The following is an 18,588-nucleotide window of genomic DNA, read 5'->3' on the forward strand; positions in this document are numbered from 1 at the left end:
AAAAAAAAGTATATCAAATGAAGATAGCCTAATATTTTACTAATCTAATAAATAAAATTGATAGTTTAATTATTCAAATCCATGTAATAGTTTTGAGGTTAGGTAATTTATATTCGGTTCCTTGACCTTTTTAATGTGTATATATATTATTCTTTATCTCTCTGCTTAAATATCGTCTAAAGCGTATACCGAAAATGATTTAAAACCATCCATCGAGAAAAGATAATTTACGTAAACAAGACCACTCAAGCTTGGTCATCAAATTTCTTTAGATTCACTATAACTGTAAAATTAACTTTCACAGCTCACGAGCTCATCTGTACTAAAGTAGTAAGTACTAAGAACGTCTATTAAAATGCCTTCATGTAGCGGATGTTACGCCATTTATTTGACACATACTGACATGGATTCGTTGTCGGTAGATTTATTTAATATATAAAAAGAAGTCAGTATGGACGGATGTGTGTATGTTTATACCTTACGAAAACATTAGCGTTCTTCTAATTCCTACTGAATCTAATGGATGCAACTAGTTACATTTTTAAGCAATCTAGAATATTTGTTAAATATGAAATGAATATGAAATTAACAGAAAGTAAAATATATAGAGGCAAACCCGGGCTATATGTGTAAGCGTAATGATTAAGTAATATTCGATAATACTGCAAAATAAATTGTATTCTGGCGCCACAATAACTAAACGTCACATTCAGCAATAAAAGTAGTAAATGGATGTGGCACTTTGTATATAATATTGACGAAATTAAAGACCACAAAAAGTGTGTAAATAATAATTGAATTCAAACTGTAATTCCTCAATTTGAATAAATTTTAATGCAGCTTAACTATTATCAATTTGAGAACATGATTGAAAAAACTAATATCTCATTATAATAATACTATTAATACGAAAAAAGTTATGATTGGAAAAATGTTGCATTTCTTATCAATTATTTTTTTTAGCTCCACGTTCAGCTTCATAAGTTCGCATTGAATGGGACGCGTGTTGCATCTACAAATTAGACACATTCAATCAATAGCCCACATCCGCTCAAATCACCTCAATATAACGGGTATAAAATACCCACCTGGATATTAAATATATTCAATATAGGACAAACGATATCTATTCTATCAATAAAAATTATAAACGTACTAGTCTTTGCACGCAACTTCGTCCGCTCGGAGCTAGCAATTAGATTCCTATGCGAAATGTACGCTTAAAAATAAATATGGAAGCCAATCAAAAGCGCCACCTACGCTTTATTCATTCCTCCTGAGCTCCACGGAATTTCGGTTTAAAGTGTAAGCTAGGAACTATTATTATTATGTATTTTTTTATTTGAACGAGTAACAAACAATTATAAACCCATCCATAACAAAAAAAAATCTCGTTTACAGCGGTAGGACATGTCAGGAAATTATGTACATATATTGAAATTTTTTCCTTATACATATTTATTTGACTTAGTAGAAAAAAAATTGTCGATCTATTTTTAAATATATAAAGGTTAAGTTCGTGGAACTGGGAGAAAAGCTTGTATAGTAATAGACTTAAAGTAACTGTTTCAATTTTCCTTACTACAGAGATGAAATTCAAGGTCAAGATAAAAGATCGAGTAAGGATTACATAAAAAATGTATTGTTGTTGTTGTTTAAAAACTTGATTTTTAACATTTGCTATTTTTTAATGTATAGAAAATTTATAAAAAAAATATTGACTAAACAAAATGGCGGCTTGAACGAGTCATAACGTGAGTTCGACATTATTCTTTTTCAAACTACTTAAGCGTGTTATCAAGACAAAGGTTTTAAAAGGGACATACGAGAATATATATTACAGATAAAATAAAATGCAAGCCTGCCTCGCTATCCAAGTAATAAACTGCTAAATTAATGTCTACTTTAATAAAATAATTCGATAAATCAACTATTAATTAATGAAAGCGTCAGATATAACGAAAGGAAATGTACTGATTTCAAAAATTACATTTCCGCTGGAACACTTGCATTGATCGACTATAGATTGCTGTTATTAAAACTTAGACATTCATAATGCTGACAAAATATAGTTTTAACTTTACTTCCACATAATAACCTAATTACGTATGATTAACTTAAATTAATCATTATATAAATTATTTCGTACAAAACGAAGTTTTTATTTATATGGATATTCAGTCGTAATAATAACTAACTCTTTGTAGGTCGGTTAAGAATACCAAAATACCAAAATACCATACACAGTCTACACAGATCTCAACCACACAGAGATAGTTCAATAGCATTTCATAGCATACATGCCACGTGTACTGAATTGAATTCAAATAATTACACTCGGATGAATGTCTTCATGGAATCACATCGCAATACATACACACATATATATATATATATATATATTGTTAGTCTCAATAACTGTACGTTTGTTGGTCTACACATAGCGGATCTTAAAGGCATGTTCATAAAATAACATCTACCCTATATATAATTGGTGGCAAAGTTTTGTTTGATTACTATAGATGGCGCCGCCGGTTGGGTAGACATTATTGCGACAAAATCGCTGGCTAAAATTAAAAAAGAAATAAGATATCGGAAGGTTTGTGTGTTGTTCAATCAGCCAAAGACGTAAGCAAATAAAATGAAATTTTGTGTTAATGTAGCTATATAATAGGAAATATTTTTTTTCTGCTCTATATTCTTTAATTGCTCTATATTAAATGTTCAGTGGTTTATCTAAGTGGTGTTCCTTAAAAATAACAATTAGGAAGTTTTTAAAAAAAATACTTAAGAACGAGGTGAAAGTAATAGTTAAAGTGACAATAAAGTACTATTCAGACTAAATTTTAAAATAATTATCAACTATTAAAATCAAGTCATTTTTTCAGTTTATACATTTCAAAGCAGACATTAATCTTGACAGATGTCAGCTACAAACCCTGATAACATTAAAATGCACAGATAACAAATACTCAGAAGAATCACAAGGTTTCATCACTAGACCCTGACAGAGGACACAGAATAAAAAAAGTATTATAGTTTAATAAATATATTTGATATTAAGTATAAATTCAGTAGATAAATTTAATTATTCAATTACATTCCAATCCTTATAAACATAACCTCACAATAATCGATTTTAATGATTTATCTTAAAATAAAAAAAACCTTTAAAAATAAACGTATACATCTGTGTAAAAATTAATTTCATAGTGCAAATATAATGTGATCTATTGAAATAAGTGACATGTTCATGTATAAAATAAATACGAATTCATTAAACGAAACCGCGTACATTATTTGATAAACACTATTCCGTAGTAAAATTTTATTTTCACCGGATGTAGCCATTTGATTATATATTCCATTTACCTATATAATCACCAATATATTTATCAACCTATATGTTAAGAACAAAGACTTAAATTGTCATAATGTTTGGCAAAGGAACGAAAAGTCAAAGTTCCCTAAAACATCAGAATAATATAAAATAATATTAAATTTTCTGGTAGACTTCCAGACAATATAAGAAGTCATTGGAAAGCAATCCTGCGAATGATGATTGGGGCATTGATAAACTTTACTTTTACAATTCGATACATCAAAGAAAAACTCAAAGACGTACCTATTACAAAAAATAGATAAGACTTCACCTATTATTGAATTCACCTGTCAAAAAAGGGTTTGAAACATTCTATGGGCTATTTAGTACAAGAGCAATGATTCAATGTAGACAAGAAAAATGCCTATTCAATACCTCCATCCAGTCTAGACCGAACCATGGCCTCACTAATTCATATTTCAATCCAGTCTAGACCAAATCAGGGCTCTACCGACACATATTTTAATCCAGTCTAGACCGAACCATTACCTTATTTAAACATATCTTAACCCAGTCCAGACCACAGCCGGGTGTAACGAATACTTCCATCCAATCTAGACCAAACCAGGGCCTTTCCGATAAATAGTATTGACCTAATAGCAAACACCAATCCCTCCGAGCACGTACCGTCCGCATGAGAGCTGTAAATATGTGATAGGGGCGCCAGTTATTTAGAACATTTCAAAGTTAATTAATATTCGCTTATAACTTTATAAATAACGAGCACTTGTACCATCAGCAGCAGTTTCTCATAATGACGAGTATTGTGTTGTGTTGTTTGTTTATAGGATTACTTCCTTTATTTGGTGATTTTTTTTATATACCAATTTCTCTCATTCATTTTGATTAATACAAGCCATGGTCCGAATTATTTATGATTTTTTTTTAATTTTTTAACAAGTAATTAGAATGATATGTATTAGAAAATAATTATATCAAATTCTGTTTTTTTTTCTTCATAAAACTCATTAATATTTTTAAATTTTTTTTTATTATAGTGATGGGTCCAATTCAATAATAATTTATATTATTTGGGGTTATATATGTATTTAAAATCACTTTTAATCAATAATATGCAAATAAATAACGAACATAAAAGTATCTATACAAAAGTCCCTCGTAAAAAGTTTCTCCTTACTCCCTAATCGATTACATGGTTATCTATTTATGAATCGTGCGTTTTTATGACGTCATTAATAGTAAATTAAGTATAATAATTTCAGAAGATGTCATAAGTCAGGATGGCCGAGCGGTCTAAGGCGCTGCGTTCAGGTCGCAGTCCACTTCTGTGGGCGTGGGTTCGAATCCCACTTCTGACAAACTTTTTATTTTTCCTATTATTTCACACATGTTTAGTGAATTACTAATAAATATGTTACCAATATTTCAAACTTAAATATTATTATTTGCTTTTTTTTTTAAATAGAATACAAAGCGATATTTCTTTTTTCAAGTTCTCATAGTATTCCGTTTAAACTAAAATAGAACAATTTGCAGTACGATCATCACTGTTTTCATCTGATGATAAGAAGAACGACTGGGAGAGGATCGTGGGGGGAACCAAGGCCCCTAACGGCTCCGTGCCTTACCAGGTGTCTCTACGAATTTGGGGGGTTCGTCATTTCTGTGGGGCCTCCCTCATAGCCCCGAGGGTAATACTAACAGCTGCGCATTGTGTCGATGGGTATTTCAATTTTGCTTAATACTTTAAAACTAACCTAACCTTAACCTACAAAAATCTATAGTTTTTGACTTACTCTTTGAATATCAATAGTAACTAAATGTTTGTAAAATTTTAGTAGCACCTTACAGAAATAGAAATATTATTTTTCAAACTAATTCATGTAATACAAACTCAATTAAAATTTAGAAACTATATAATATAAATAATATTGAACGTTTCTCACATGTTACAGTTTAAAACCCCAGTACTTTCAAGCCATAGTGGGGACTAACCAGCTCCTAGCGGGCGGCACCGCTTACACCATCCGTAAGGTCGTAAGGCATAAAGAGTATGACGAAGAAATAATTGTCAACGATATAGCTATCATTTTTACTGATAAGGAAGTAGAATTCAATGATAAAGTAGATGCTATTGAGTTGAATGATGAGCCAGTAGACGCGGGTGAAGAATTACTCTTGACAGGATGGGGTACTACATCTGTAAGTTATTTTCTAATATTCTTTATTAAATTAGAATATTGATGCCTAATTGGAAAATATAGCAAAGTCATTTCCATGGATAATATTAAAATGAAGTCCTTTGGGATGATTGATAGGACGAGCCTGAACGACAAAATGTAAAATGTATGATACCGTTATTGCTATTTTTTCTTAAAAGGCGCACTATCCTTTAACTCTTGAGAATTTAATCAGTATATCACTATCACTGTAACATAATTTAATATTTACTGTTAAAATCATTAACGAGTTGTCATACCATACATCATTTAATATTAATCATTCAAACTTATGTACTCAGTATCCCGGGCATCTCCCCAACGATTTAATGCAATTACAACTAAAGGCGGTTTCCTACGAAGACTGTAAAGAGGCACATAACTCAACTAACGCTGTGTTCGAAACAGAAATATGTGCAATGACAAAATCTGGAGAAGGAGCCTGTCATGTAAGCATTTATAAACAGTCTAATAGGTCATAATTCATGAGCTATTTAACGAAGCAGTTAAAAGAGCCTATTGTTATTATGAAAAACTGCAAGTAATTAAGTATGAATGTACAGCGTGTTTGTATAAATTATATTAAATATCAAGTATAAAAATATTTAAAAATTATGTTCCTTTTTGTGTCGTAATTAATATCTCATTGGTTAACCTTATTCATTTTAATACAAAATTATTTCTACTAATATTTATGAAAAAAAACGACAGTTTGTGAAGATGTATTTAAATTTTATTCTTTTACACAAAAGCTAATCGCATTTTGAGGATTTTTTTTAGTAATGTAGACTCAGACATCAGAATAACAAATAGGTTATAATTTATTCAAAATTCCCTTGTTACTCAACTTCCCTACTAAACACTGCACGAAAATGTATCTTGTATGAACTTAGACTAGATGGCACCGTCAGGTAGTAACCATAGTTAATTTAAGTATAAGTACATTAGTTCAGAAATAATTCCAGACAAAGTCACAGGAATAAATTTGAATAACCATTTAATTCCAGGGTGACTCCGGCGGTCCGTTGGTGCGTGAAGGTCGCCAAGTGGGTATCGTGTCATGGGGCATTCCCTGCGCTAGAGGGAAACCGGATGTTTACACGAAGGTATACAATAGCGCTTGTAACTACGTTAAAGGTACTTCCGGTCGGCGGTGTTGATAAAAAGTTACACAAAATCTATAATACTTAGAAGTATGCATTGGCTTAATCGTCTTGAAAGTTATCTGAGATTAAAAAAAACACTTCATAATTTAATTAAAACCCATCAATGGATGTGACATGTTCACGAATATTTTGACACACTTTTCAATCAAATATTAAGTTTGTTTATTCATTAAGATATTTATTGAGTTGACATTAAAAACTTACTTTTGTAAGACATTAATGCAAATCATATCACAAAATAATAATCATTTAACTTGCTTTCATTAATCCGAATTTTTAATATGGCAACAGATGGTTATAACTCTTTATTCTAAATTTAAATATTTGTCACAAATCTTTATAGTCAGCATCAAGTGATCATATAAAACCTTTTTCAATACATTCAATATTTTATACACAAATTTTAGTGTCTTATTAGAAACTATTTAAATTTTAAAAAAATACATTTAAATTGCTTAACAAATACATATAATGATTATTTTTATGTTGAATCAGAGATTTATCAACATTATAGACAATAAAATCTTGTTTGATATAATTTCAAGGTGGAATCCTATATGGCGTGGATAGAACAGGTTCTGAATGAGGACGATGAAGACCACCTCCACTTCATACAAGGACACAGTCGCAAAAACAGACATTAACAATATAGACAGTACATTAACATTACAAGTGACACATAATGAACGGGATTGATAGGACAGCAATTGATTTACTTTATGATGGACTCAAGAAGACTCAAACGTTACAAATGTTCTAAACACTTCTTGAATAATTAAAAAAATAATACTTTTTGAAGATTTAATTGTGGCTTGTTAATAAGATTTTGTCTAAATTGTCATATCAATTACCGAGGCTCACTTTAATACAATCAGTATCGGAATAAAAAAGAATACATCAATAAGTCTATTATTTCAAATCCAAATTACCTTGCACTTTGATAAAATTGTTATAATAATCGCTAGTGATTATTATAACAATTTTATCTGAGTTACTATCAGTAGACTGGGACACAGTTACAAACAAAGATTAGATATATTGTAACTCTTGGAATTTGGTTTGGTACAAAACCTAAACATTCACATGGCAGGTATATAGGGTGCGCTTCACAACCACACACCACACCACCACCAGGTTCCGGGAGGTCGAATCTTATTTACATGTATATTATAATAGGAATTACATATTGTTGCTCGTGGCGCCATCTGTGCCATACTAAATATAATACTATATAATCCATAGAATTATTTTTATGAATTATAATTAATCATAATACTGAACCATTGTAACTTTGTTATGGCAACATTTAAGTATCAACCTTTATTTGAAAACTATATATACTGGCTTCAGCCATTTTGTAGGATTACTGGAAGTAACGCTGATTATTGAACAACAAATCTGAAATGATACCTCGAACAATATGAAAAATTAAAATTTATAACTTATACCTAAGACTATTATATATATTACTTGTGCTGTTCCATCAAAGTTCTGGTTTACGAGTCCAGGTGTTCGTATCGTATACGTCGGCAACGTTACTCGTAATAGTTTAACCCTAAGATGTTCATTTAGTTTTTAATAACCGTAACATGAGTTTTCTCTAACAGACAGTTTCCAGTTTTCCACTTATATATCTAAACTGATGCTGTCATGTTAACATTTAGTTTAGAGACGTATATCCCATGGTACATGAATTTAAATAATATATATATATATATATATATATAACCACACACACGTATATGCGTGTTATAATAATGTCATTTTTCAATAAATTAATAATAATCGTTTAAAAAAAACAAAATAGCATAAAAAATCATTTATTACAACATAACACTAATATCACAGAGTTCAGTCGACTGTACAAAATTTTTCTCCAGGTTTTAGTGATGTGACTTATCGATAGCTTATCACGATTCATCGATAAGTTTCTTATTAAGTAAAAGGTTTAGACAAAATACGCTATACTACAATACTAAATAACATTACAAAAACTTACATTTAAAGGCACTATTGTTATAACATGCTTTGAAATACACTGACTTAAGTTCTAACAGCCAAAGTAATTAAAATTATATAAAACTTAATAGAACATAATATAAAAATTACATGCATATTATATAAAAAAATTATAAAATATTATTAATTTCACGTACACATACACTTATATATATACATATAAAATCAATTCAAACACACAAAATATTGAACATCAGACTCAATTTAGTTTAATTTATAATCTGTGAATTAATATGACATTTATTATCTGTGACCCAAAAGTTCATATCATTTCTAACACATATATAGACACAATAAACAGTAAAACTTTAAATCTAAACCACACGTAGTCGAAGAATTCCTGTACATTTTCATAAGATATGTGCTCGCACCCCGCGCCGGCGTCTCCTTCACTGACCTTACCCAGCACTCCAAATGTTTCCACGTAACTATCAGATATGTCAACGGTCGTTCTGTTGTGTATATTTATTTTATGAACAACCTGTCCGCTAGACGCTATCGGGTAGAGTGTGGAGTCCGTGAAATTACCCGTTACGGAGATCTTGTCGAACTTGACAACATCGTTGCTTCTAGATCTGTGAAAATTATTTCGTTTTAAATTCATTGTCAATTAATAACGGATTTGAATAAAAATATTTATGGATTTTTTGTTACATATTAGATTGTTTATTTTTTTTTGTAATCAAGGCGACTCAATACACGAAAATTTATGAAATACCAAAGTATTGTTAAAATCTGTTAACATAATATGTTTATTAAAATATAAATAATTTTACAACACTGATTATATCCGATATGGTCTAGTGGCTAGGATACCTGGCTCTCACCCAGGAGGCTCGGGTTCGATTCCCGGTATCGGAATCCTATTTTTGATTTTTTTTTTTTAGTCTTTTTATTGTGAAAATATTATTTATCAAAAATAACAAATAATTAAAAAAAAATAACATTTGTAATAAAAAAAAGAGTACGGCTTTTATATTGACATTACAAAATTTCTGGCCCATACTGGGGTACATTAAATTTATTTAACATCAGTTAATGCTTATATTATATACTCATATGGATACCAAAATAAAGTATGCCTTTCATTACATCAATCAAAACACGATTGTTTACGAAATTTATCGTGTCTCTTTGGACGGACTAAATGGATATAAAACTTATTTTCACTTACCCAATAGCACAAGTCTGTAAATTTATCATATTTTTCTTAATCTGTACTACAACTTCTGATGCTGAGAGATAATATTTGGCTTCGGGTTCTGTGATTACAAGAAAATTTTTATATTATTGTTACAGCTTAAGTGAGTCCACAGCTTTAATAATATATAAAAGATTTAAGATTCTAACAAAATCATTAAAAAATATAGTTGTCTTAAAAAGCCAGTACTTTTAAATAACAAATGAAACCTTAACTAGAACAAACTAATTATTATCTTAAACCAAAACACCTTAAGTAAGTTAAATTCAATTTACAAATGAAAATCGCGTTGACAAATAATTTCCCGCGTAAAAGTGAACAAAACAAATGTCATCGTTTTAACGTCACTTCGGGTGCGTTCGGAAATCTAAAGGTTCAATTCAAACTAATTGTGTGCTCCCTAACTATAGAATATATATATATTATATTGAATCAGTACATATACTAACCATAATTAGAAGTTTTAATATGAAAATTGCAGCAGAATTCTCCGTCACAGACGACATCAGTGTAGCCCTCGGCGCTGGCTTCAATATCCATCGGCTTAGAATTATCATGATTGAATTCTGATATGGTGATTGAAGGTGACGAACCTGACAATGTGATATAAAATTATACATACATAATAAGTATGTAAAAAATATTTTAATATGTATCAAATTTATATATGCATATATAATAATTACCTCCATATTTCTTCAATTCGGCCACCTTTATATTATTATTTATATTAATTTTTCCTCCGAATATTCCATATGGTGAAATTACATTTGCTTCATTAATATAAGACCAGTATGATGTGAGCTGTTCGGCTGAAAAATAAAAAAAAATGATCTGTCAAAACTATCCATTTTGAAAAATGGACATTTAAATTCGATAACCAAAAAATATCGCTAATGAATTAATTGATGTAAAGATGTTTGTGACTCTTCCACGGAAAAACTACTGCAATGATTTGGGTGAAACTTTACAATCATATAGTTTTGGTTTTGGAAAAATGTAGACTGTAATTTATTCTCAAATTATGTGTAGTTACTCCCTGAACACGACGTAATAATCAACACATGTATTTTATACAGCCTAATGACCCAGATCATAGATGGCGCTGACTTTTGGTCACTAGAACCATCTTTTAACCACACATTTTTCACAACAAATTCGTGGACAAAGTCGCGGTCGTTCACTATTATTGTAGTATATTATAACTCACCTATCAAGAAAGGAATATTGTCTTGAGACCTGGTTACAATGAAATTCTTTATTCCATCGAAATAATCAATTCCGTTTAAAAATATGTCCTCCTCTTTGACGATGGCGAAAGTTACATCAAAATCGGTTGTGAATTTGATCATCTTAGTGTCGCTGGCGTTGGCTTTAGCATCGATATGAGCCGGCTCCCTGTAACTAAACGTTTCTCTATGTTAAGGAAAGAAATATTGAATTGAAAATACCAATGAGATTTTAGTACATAAAATGATAAAAAAAAAATCTGTTTCCTTATTATTGGCTATTCTCTATATATAGTATAGTATATCAGTTATTTTTTATAATGATTTATGTTTGTTATAATTTGTCAAGTATAAATTTAATTTGGACTTCCGAAGTATAAGCACTATTTATAAATAAATACATATATATATTTATATATAGTCAATAAACTGCAATGATTTTTTTCTAAAAAAATTAAATGTTGTATTTAAATAACTCTATATATAAATGTCATGTCACTCACACAGCAACAACAGCGCCGTCTCTATCCAGTACTACATATTCATAGGACGCATGCTGCTCATACTGACACCGGCTGGTCAGAGAGAGCTGAAGCACCACGTACACACCGGCAGCCCTGACTGATGGCGACAGGGAGTTCAACAACTGGAACATATACAGGGTGTTATACAACTAGTTGGAATGGATGGATGAATAGATGGATAGGTGGATGGGTGGATGGGTGGGTGGATGGATGGATGGATGGATGGATGGATGGATTGATGGATGGATGGATGGATGGATGGATGGATGGATGGGTTTTGGGTGGAAAGATGGATGTATAGGTTGAATCGGTCAATGGATAAACAGAATTCTGTGGAAAACGATTAATGTATAAACAGATAAAAGATTGTTTAAATATATCGTCATAAAGATAACCTGAGTTATCATCAAGCAGTAACCCGTATGGTAGCGAGAACATACACTTTTATTGTATTTTACGCGCCAAAACATAATCCTACTTGACTTATCAATTTTTATTATAATTTATCATACGGTTATATATTATTAAGATACAACATTATATAATATGTAATAAATTAATTTAAGTATTTATGAGTACATTCTTAAATTTTATACCAACTCTTGTTTGTTTTTCCAAACTAATTGATCTGTATAAAGTTTTTTTTTATAATTATTCGTTCATTCATTGATCGATAACTTAATGAAACCATTCACTTTCGTTTAATCATCAAATATTGCGTTTCTGCTTGATCTATATATATAAATATATATATTATAGTTCAAATAGCTGGACAATACGTCTCCAACCTAACACCTGGAAAGGAATATTCCAGAACTAAGTTTTATTACTTCTCAGTCCTCATACATAAGAGTCGTGCCTTATCCATTTTCTATTTGAATTATCAATCGTAAAACTTTTCAGACATTGGCAGAATATCTCACGACTCCAGTGCGAGTGAAGCCATAGCATTAAAAACACTGGTTTGAACTCAGAAATATAATATAGTTATTATTTTTAAGGTATTATTCATATTTCTTACCTCATCGTAGCTGTTCGTACAGGTCGTGAGCGTATCAACTCCCTGCTTCGGTGAGCTTGACAGAAATAACATGTCGACATTCTATAGAAAATAAAATAGTCTTAAATATTTTAACAAATAGTTACAATATCTGAGAAAATAGAATATAACTATTTTAAAGTCGATTAAAATACGTAAGTATTAAATGTACTGAGAATTAAGAAATAATTAAAAGAAAAATAAATAAAAATAGGAATATATTTTTCTACGTATTTTATTTTTAGTGCAATGTTGAACAGTATTTGTACAAACATATCTCCAAAACCTTTATAATAGATATTTATAACAATAAAACAATAGTGTAAGATATTTTTTGTTTATTTAACTCACGTCTTTAGCGGCTCTCTGAATCATAGCCTCGTATTTATGAACGCCCCCATCACCCGTGTTCACCTCGGCTACAGCGGCTTTGTATTGGACCTACACAAAGTATTCAATTTAAATTATAAAACACAAATAATACAAAATTTTACCCATCTGTTTGTAAGTTACAACATAAAAACGAACCGATAACCTACCACGTGTTTGTAACAAACGAAATACATGTAGTTCGTAGTTTAAATACCGAAACCAACGTTCGCACTATGAATGTACACGTGTGAATTTAGAAACCGATTACCTATAGTTTGGAGTTATGAACTTTTGATAAGGATTTATCAAGAAATTGTTATTGTTATCATATAATAAAAAACATTATAGGTGAGATCTAAGATTTTCGCGAGTTTTATACATTTAAATGAAACTAGTATTATTCGGATAAACTACGCGTGATTTATTTTTGTAAAAAACTACATACTCCCGACGTTTCGGTTACTTTGCAGCAACCGTGATCACGGTTAGTAGTAGTAGTGTAGTTCTTTACAAAAATAAATCACGCGTAGTTTATCCGAATAATACTAGTTTCATTTAAACATTATAGATTTCTCGCAATTTATACAAATATAACTTTAAACTATATACTACTACTATAAGACAATATTATAACTATAGTTGAGAAATATAACATAATGGAAGACTAAAAATACAAAACATTTCCCGCGACCCCTTCTTATAAACATTATTACGTTTATGGACACGTGTAAAAAATATTTACCTTCGTTACATTCAATTTACATGCACAGATTAAACAACAGAATAAAAATCGTAATAAAAAGATTATAAAGCGACTTTAATAATAAGATTTTTTTATTGAGTAATGAAGATTCCTTTCAATATATAATTTTTCTAGACTGATTCTATCGTGATTTTAACGGCTGGGTCTAAACTTACGACTATTTACCACGACCATATTATATTATCATTTTTTTACTCATTTATTCTATTAAATATGATTTATTTTGGAGTTTACTGACAGTTACTGAGACGACGTTATAAAAAGAAAAAAATATTTTAGTATATGATAAGTAATTGTATATCTTATGTCCGAATAAAAGGCTGTTTTAGGTACAGTTTCAGTCTTAATGTTTACTTCCAATAATGTCCTACAAAATTGCTGATAGTATTTATAGTTTACAAATACAAGTTTATACTTAAATGTTGCCATTACAAAATTACAATGGTTCAGTATTATTATTTATTTTTATCAGTCATAAAATAGTTCTAAGGATTATAGTATGTTACAATTAGTACGGCACAGATGGCGCCACTTGTAACAAGGCTCTATTATTGTAAGTTACTTTACAACTGTCTAAATAAATATAAAGAGTATAGCGATAGTTATACTATCAATGTATATTGTATATGAATGGCGAACTAAAAACTGCTAAATAAAAATACTGAGTCGTGACTTTCAAAGTTTTAAAAAAAATTAAAAAAATAATGTGAGAAAGATAGACTCAATTTCTTTCTTATGAAAATCAATAACAATAGTTTTATGAAAAGTACCTACCACTTATAATAACGTTATTAAGAAAGGGCGCTATTTTCAACACTCTTGTATTATTTATTTGGTACCTATCTATAATATAATAGTATCCAATGATACATAATTTAATCTGTATTTCTTTAAGTCTCATTAGTGTAGAATTTAAATGATATTTAAATCACCCGCTAGTTATATATTACAATCGTGTTTTGTCGGCATAAAACGTTTAAGAAAGTATAAAAAACATTTCTTCCATTACAATACGAACAATCGTATTTACGTAAGGGATCATTATAACAACATCTTTTTTTCTTAAAAAATGACAATTAACGATTGTTAACACAACCGTACTAAGTTCATGAAGAACCATGTAGGTAATTATTTTTTATATAACAGAAAAAAAACAAACCTTTTTCTTTTATTACGTCAGTAAACTAGCTTGGGTTTTGCGTTTTCAGCTTTCCGTTCATATAGCGTTGATTTGATTAATTAGAAATAATAAAATATCAGCTAGCTTTTTTTGGTTTGACAATGAAAAGTTTTATTTTGAATGCTCATGATTTACAAGTGTAATACGTTGCAACTGTCGGTTATAAGTTTAGAATGCTAGTCGTTATAATCTTTTAAAATGTATATCGATTGGAGCCCTCGATCAATTTCGGCTTACTGACAAGTGAGAGCGACAGTATTGTAAAAAGGATATTGACAATTTCTATTCAGCCAGTATGGGAGAGTATATATATTTCTATTAAAAACTATTTCAACTAAAAATATACAAAATTATTTTTATCTTTAATACATCATAATAATCTCGTAATAACAATAAATTTTTAAGATAATGTGAAATCTGTAATTTAAAATAGCTATTTATGAAATATATGTATAATATGGTTATGCATGTTTGTATTTACGGAAAGAATTTTTTTCGCATATAAATATCTAAAAACATAAGAAAATCGATATTAAATTATTATTAATACTATATAAAATCGATATTAAATTATTATTAATACTATATAAAATTGGTTCAAGGTTAAAAACGAAAATGTAACAAAATTAAAATAAGTACGATCTCGTATTTTTGTTTACTAACAAAAGATCCTACATCAGTATTACACAACATCCTAAAACATCTGGGATAGGGCAATGACCCCACATTATCCCGCGTGGTATTCTCTCTCTTTCCATCTATACATCTATCTCTGTCAGGTTTTTGGCAATCAAATATCCCCTTTTTCTGTCCCTTCCTCATACTTTTTGTCTCACATAGTCCTATTTAATGGCCTACGTGATGGCAAGTCACGTATGCTTTTTTTAAATAAATGATTCATCCAAAGATCTTTGTCACCGTAAAGTTATTGTTTTCTTTATAAAAACATACTTTTTTAATTTCATATATGATGTATATTGCATTGTTGCACTTATCATAAAATATAAAACTTCTACAACCTGTTGAAATGGTATGGATAATTTATTAATTTATTTAAAACGATCGCCACGCGTCAAATGAGGTTTGTTTAAAACTATTTATTAATTATTTCCTTCAATCCTTTCTAAGATTCGCTGATAAAGGTATTGTATACGTGACAAAAGCACGTCGACCCGTCTGGTTATAAAAACCAACAACTATTTTATGTCCTTTTACGAAACTGCAATTTTTGACAGTTAAATCTAAACCGTATTAAATTAATTTACGCTTGCCGTTATTTGTATTTAAAATTATTATTAGTGACACATTTTAGCCATTGAAAACAAATGTTTTAGGACAGTTAAAATTTGTATATTAAAAATATTATTCAAAACTTATTGTTAGATGTTAATGACAGATATCTTTAAATTTAAAATACCCTCCAACATAAAATAAACAACAATTGTTATTTTACTAAAAAAAATTACAAATAAAGGTATGGATCAAAATCTTAATTGTGCCTTCAATAAAAATAAACAATAGTTTTAGTTTAAAAATATGTTAAAAATTCAATTTTTCTTATTAACTCTGATTAAGTCCTAACTACTCACCTCACATAAAACGCAATTAAAGCAGATAGAAAACAGCACTAATTTGAAAAACTCCATTTTTTTTTAAAACACAAACAAAATAGCCACAAACAACCTGCTTCGCCGGCGAGCGACGCGCGAATGCAACGGACGAAGCTCTGCCTCAATATGTCAACAATCTACTATCAACATTTGAATCATTGAAAGATAATTTATTAATAAAACTTACTTTCACGTTTGTAATGAGACCTCTTTGGATTTAATTTTTTTTTAAATCTTCTTGTCTTCAAACTTTATTTGAAAATAAAATCTTTGTTTTGACTGTGTGATTGTTATTTACATCATTTGCATGCTATATAGTCGGGATAGTCTTCATTCTTCAACAGTATCAATGTGTGTCGTGTGGAAATTTATTAATTTATTAAGTAATAAAACAAGTCATAGGTTATCAAATAGTATATAAATACACGCTGGGTGAGCGTGCTCACCTTGCAGTATATCGATAAATATACCTGTTCTTATTTGGTTTGATTGATTACATCTATACAATAAAGACTTTATTTGTGTGATTCTTGTTTCTTTTTAAGTGTGCGTGCGTGCGTGCGTGCAAGTTTGCATGCATCAATGTGCTTAGTCTAAATTGTCTGTGATAAATACTTAATACGGAGTATTAATAGTTTTTCATTCGTAAATCTGATCAAGTTATAGTATTAACGTAGGTTATTTAATGAGAAACGGGAAACGCTTCGTGTGCGGTATGACAACGGATGCAGTAGCAAGATTAAATCATAATATCATACAGATAATATATCTTTTGTCATAGAATCTTTACTATGCATGTGCACAATTTCTTCATTCATATAAAACTCTTCAGTACATTGATAAATTTTGCAAGATTTAAATCATTATTATATTAATCTTGTTTGTAGAATGTATATTATAAAAATATTTGCAGGTGTGTATGTAGATGTTGAGTTGACATATGCATAATAGCTAAATAATAAGTAGGTATCATCACAAGTATAGTAGCAAAATTTTACAACAAAACAAAAGCCTTTCTTTGGATTTGTATGGAATATAAAAGGAACACTTCTGTAACGTACAAAGCCCATTGTTTGACTTCTCAAAGCTGGTAATTTCCTACCAGAACTGTCACCAAGGGATCGTTTGTTTTTTTTTCTTTAACATAACTAAAACACGAAAGATCTTAGTTTTAAATCTAATAATCTTGTGTAATTTTTTTTGTCATCTTGTATTTCAATTTAATATATTCCTACCAAATATTATACATACTTGTAACCAGAAATATTTCAAAATATTATTATCTTGGTGTGATTAAACTATTGACGATGTCAAATTCATATTAAACGTCGGCTTGCCTTTTGTTTTTTTTTTTCCTGGGAATTATTGTGACAATCGTTTCAAGACTTGTGTTTTGTAAATATTAAGCTTATAAGAAGAAATTATGTATTTTTAGATTGTCTTAGATTTATTGAGTCGCCAATTATATTTATATGTAATATGTCTGTCTATAAAAATTAATCGTAAATTTATACATAGTTGTAAAAGTTTTCTTACAAAATAGATTTTTATGTCACGATAGAAAGTGAAGAACCGAAAATTATTACTTTTTTCCATCAAAATAAATAATCAACATCTATTTAAATCCAATAAAAACTTATATAATATAATAATTGTTAGTTAAAGCTATTTGTATCTGTTACATTTTCGAACCAATTTTTCTAAAGGTTTTAATTAAACTGCGCATACCATTTTAGTGCACCTTTGATTATTATTGTTGTTACATAAATTATTCATTATTTATAACTTAGTTATAAACGAAAGTACTGTTTTCTTTAATATGCTAATTCGGAAACAGACTGCTTTATTTTACATGTAATTTAACATTCGAAGTTATATTTTTAAACGTATCACATTTTTTTGACATAAGATTGAACATTTTTT

At 29.4% G+C, this 18,588-nt stretch overlaps 2 protein-coding genes and 2 non-coding genes across 4 annotated transcripts; 3 read left to right on the plus strand and 1 right to left on the minus strand.

Moving 5' to 3' along the window:
* The first annotated feature begins 4,617 nt into the window (after nucleotides 1-4,617).
* On the plus strand, nucleotides 4,618-4,701 carry Trnal-cag (transfer RNA leucine (anticodon CAG)). Its single transcript has one exon. It is a non-coding gene; the product is annotated as a tRNA-Leu (tRNA).
* On the plus strand, nucleotides 4,624-7,604 carry LOC116773421 (chymotrypsin-1-like). Its single transcript, XM_032665849.2, has 6 exons — nucleotides 4,624-4,654; nucleotides 4,880-5,066; nucleotides 5,299-5,545; nucleotides 5,865-6,011; nucleotides 6,570-6,668; nucleotides 7,274-7,604. The coding sequence occupies exons 1-6, from the start codon at nucleotides 4,624-4,626 to the stop codon at nucleotides 7,370-7,372; spliced, it is 810 nt and encodes a 269-aa protein (XP_032521740.2). The 3' UTR covers nucleotides 7,373-7,604.
* Nucleotides 7,605-8,532: 928 nt separating this feature from the next.
* On the minus strand, nucleotides 8,533-16,782 carry LOC116773545 (vanin-like protein 1). The gene is made up of 9 exons (XM_061528873.1): nucleotides 16,645-16,782; nucleotides 13,092-13,181; nucleotides 12,723-12,803; nucleotides 11,681-11,823; nucleotides 11,159-11,352; nucleotides 10,635-10,760; nucleotides 10,398-10,541; nucleotides 9,922-10,009; nucleotides 8,533-9,322 (listed from the first exon to the last, which is right to left on the minus strand). The coding sequence occupies exons 1-9, from the start codon at nucleotides 16,699-16,701 to the stop codon at nucleotides 9,010-9,012; spliced, it is 1,236 nt and encodes a 411-aa protein (XP_061384857.1). The 5' UTR covers nucleotides 16,702-16,782; the 3' UTR covers nucleotides 8,533-9,009.
* Trnae-cuc (transfer RNA glutamic acid (anticodon CUC)) lies at nucleotides 9,537-9,608 on the plus strand. The gene has a single exon. It is a non-coding gene; the product is annotated as a tRNA-Glu (tRNA).
* Nucleotides 16,783-18,588: the final 1,806 nt, after the last annotated feature.

This window comes from Danaus plexippus (genome assembly GCF_018135715.1).
Source record: "Danaus plexippus chromosome 22 unlocalized genomic scaffold, MEX_DaPlex mxdp_33, whole genome shotgun sequence".
In the NCBI taxonomy this organism is placed as follows: domain Eukaryota; kingdom Metazoa; phylum Arthropoda; class Insecta; order Lepidoptera; family Nymphalidae; genus Danaus; species Danaus plexippus.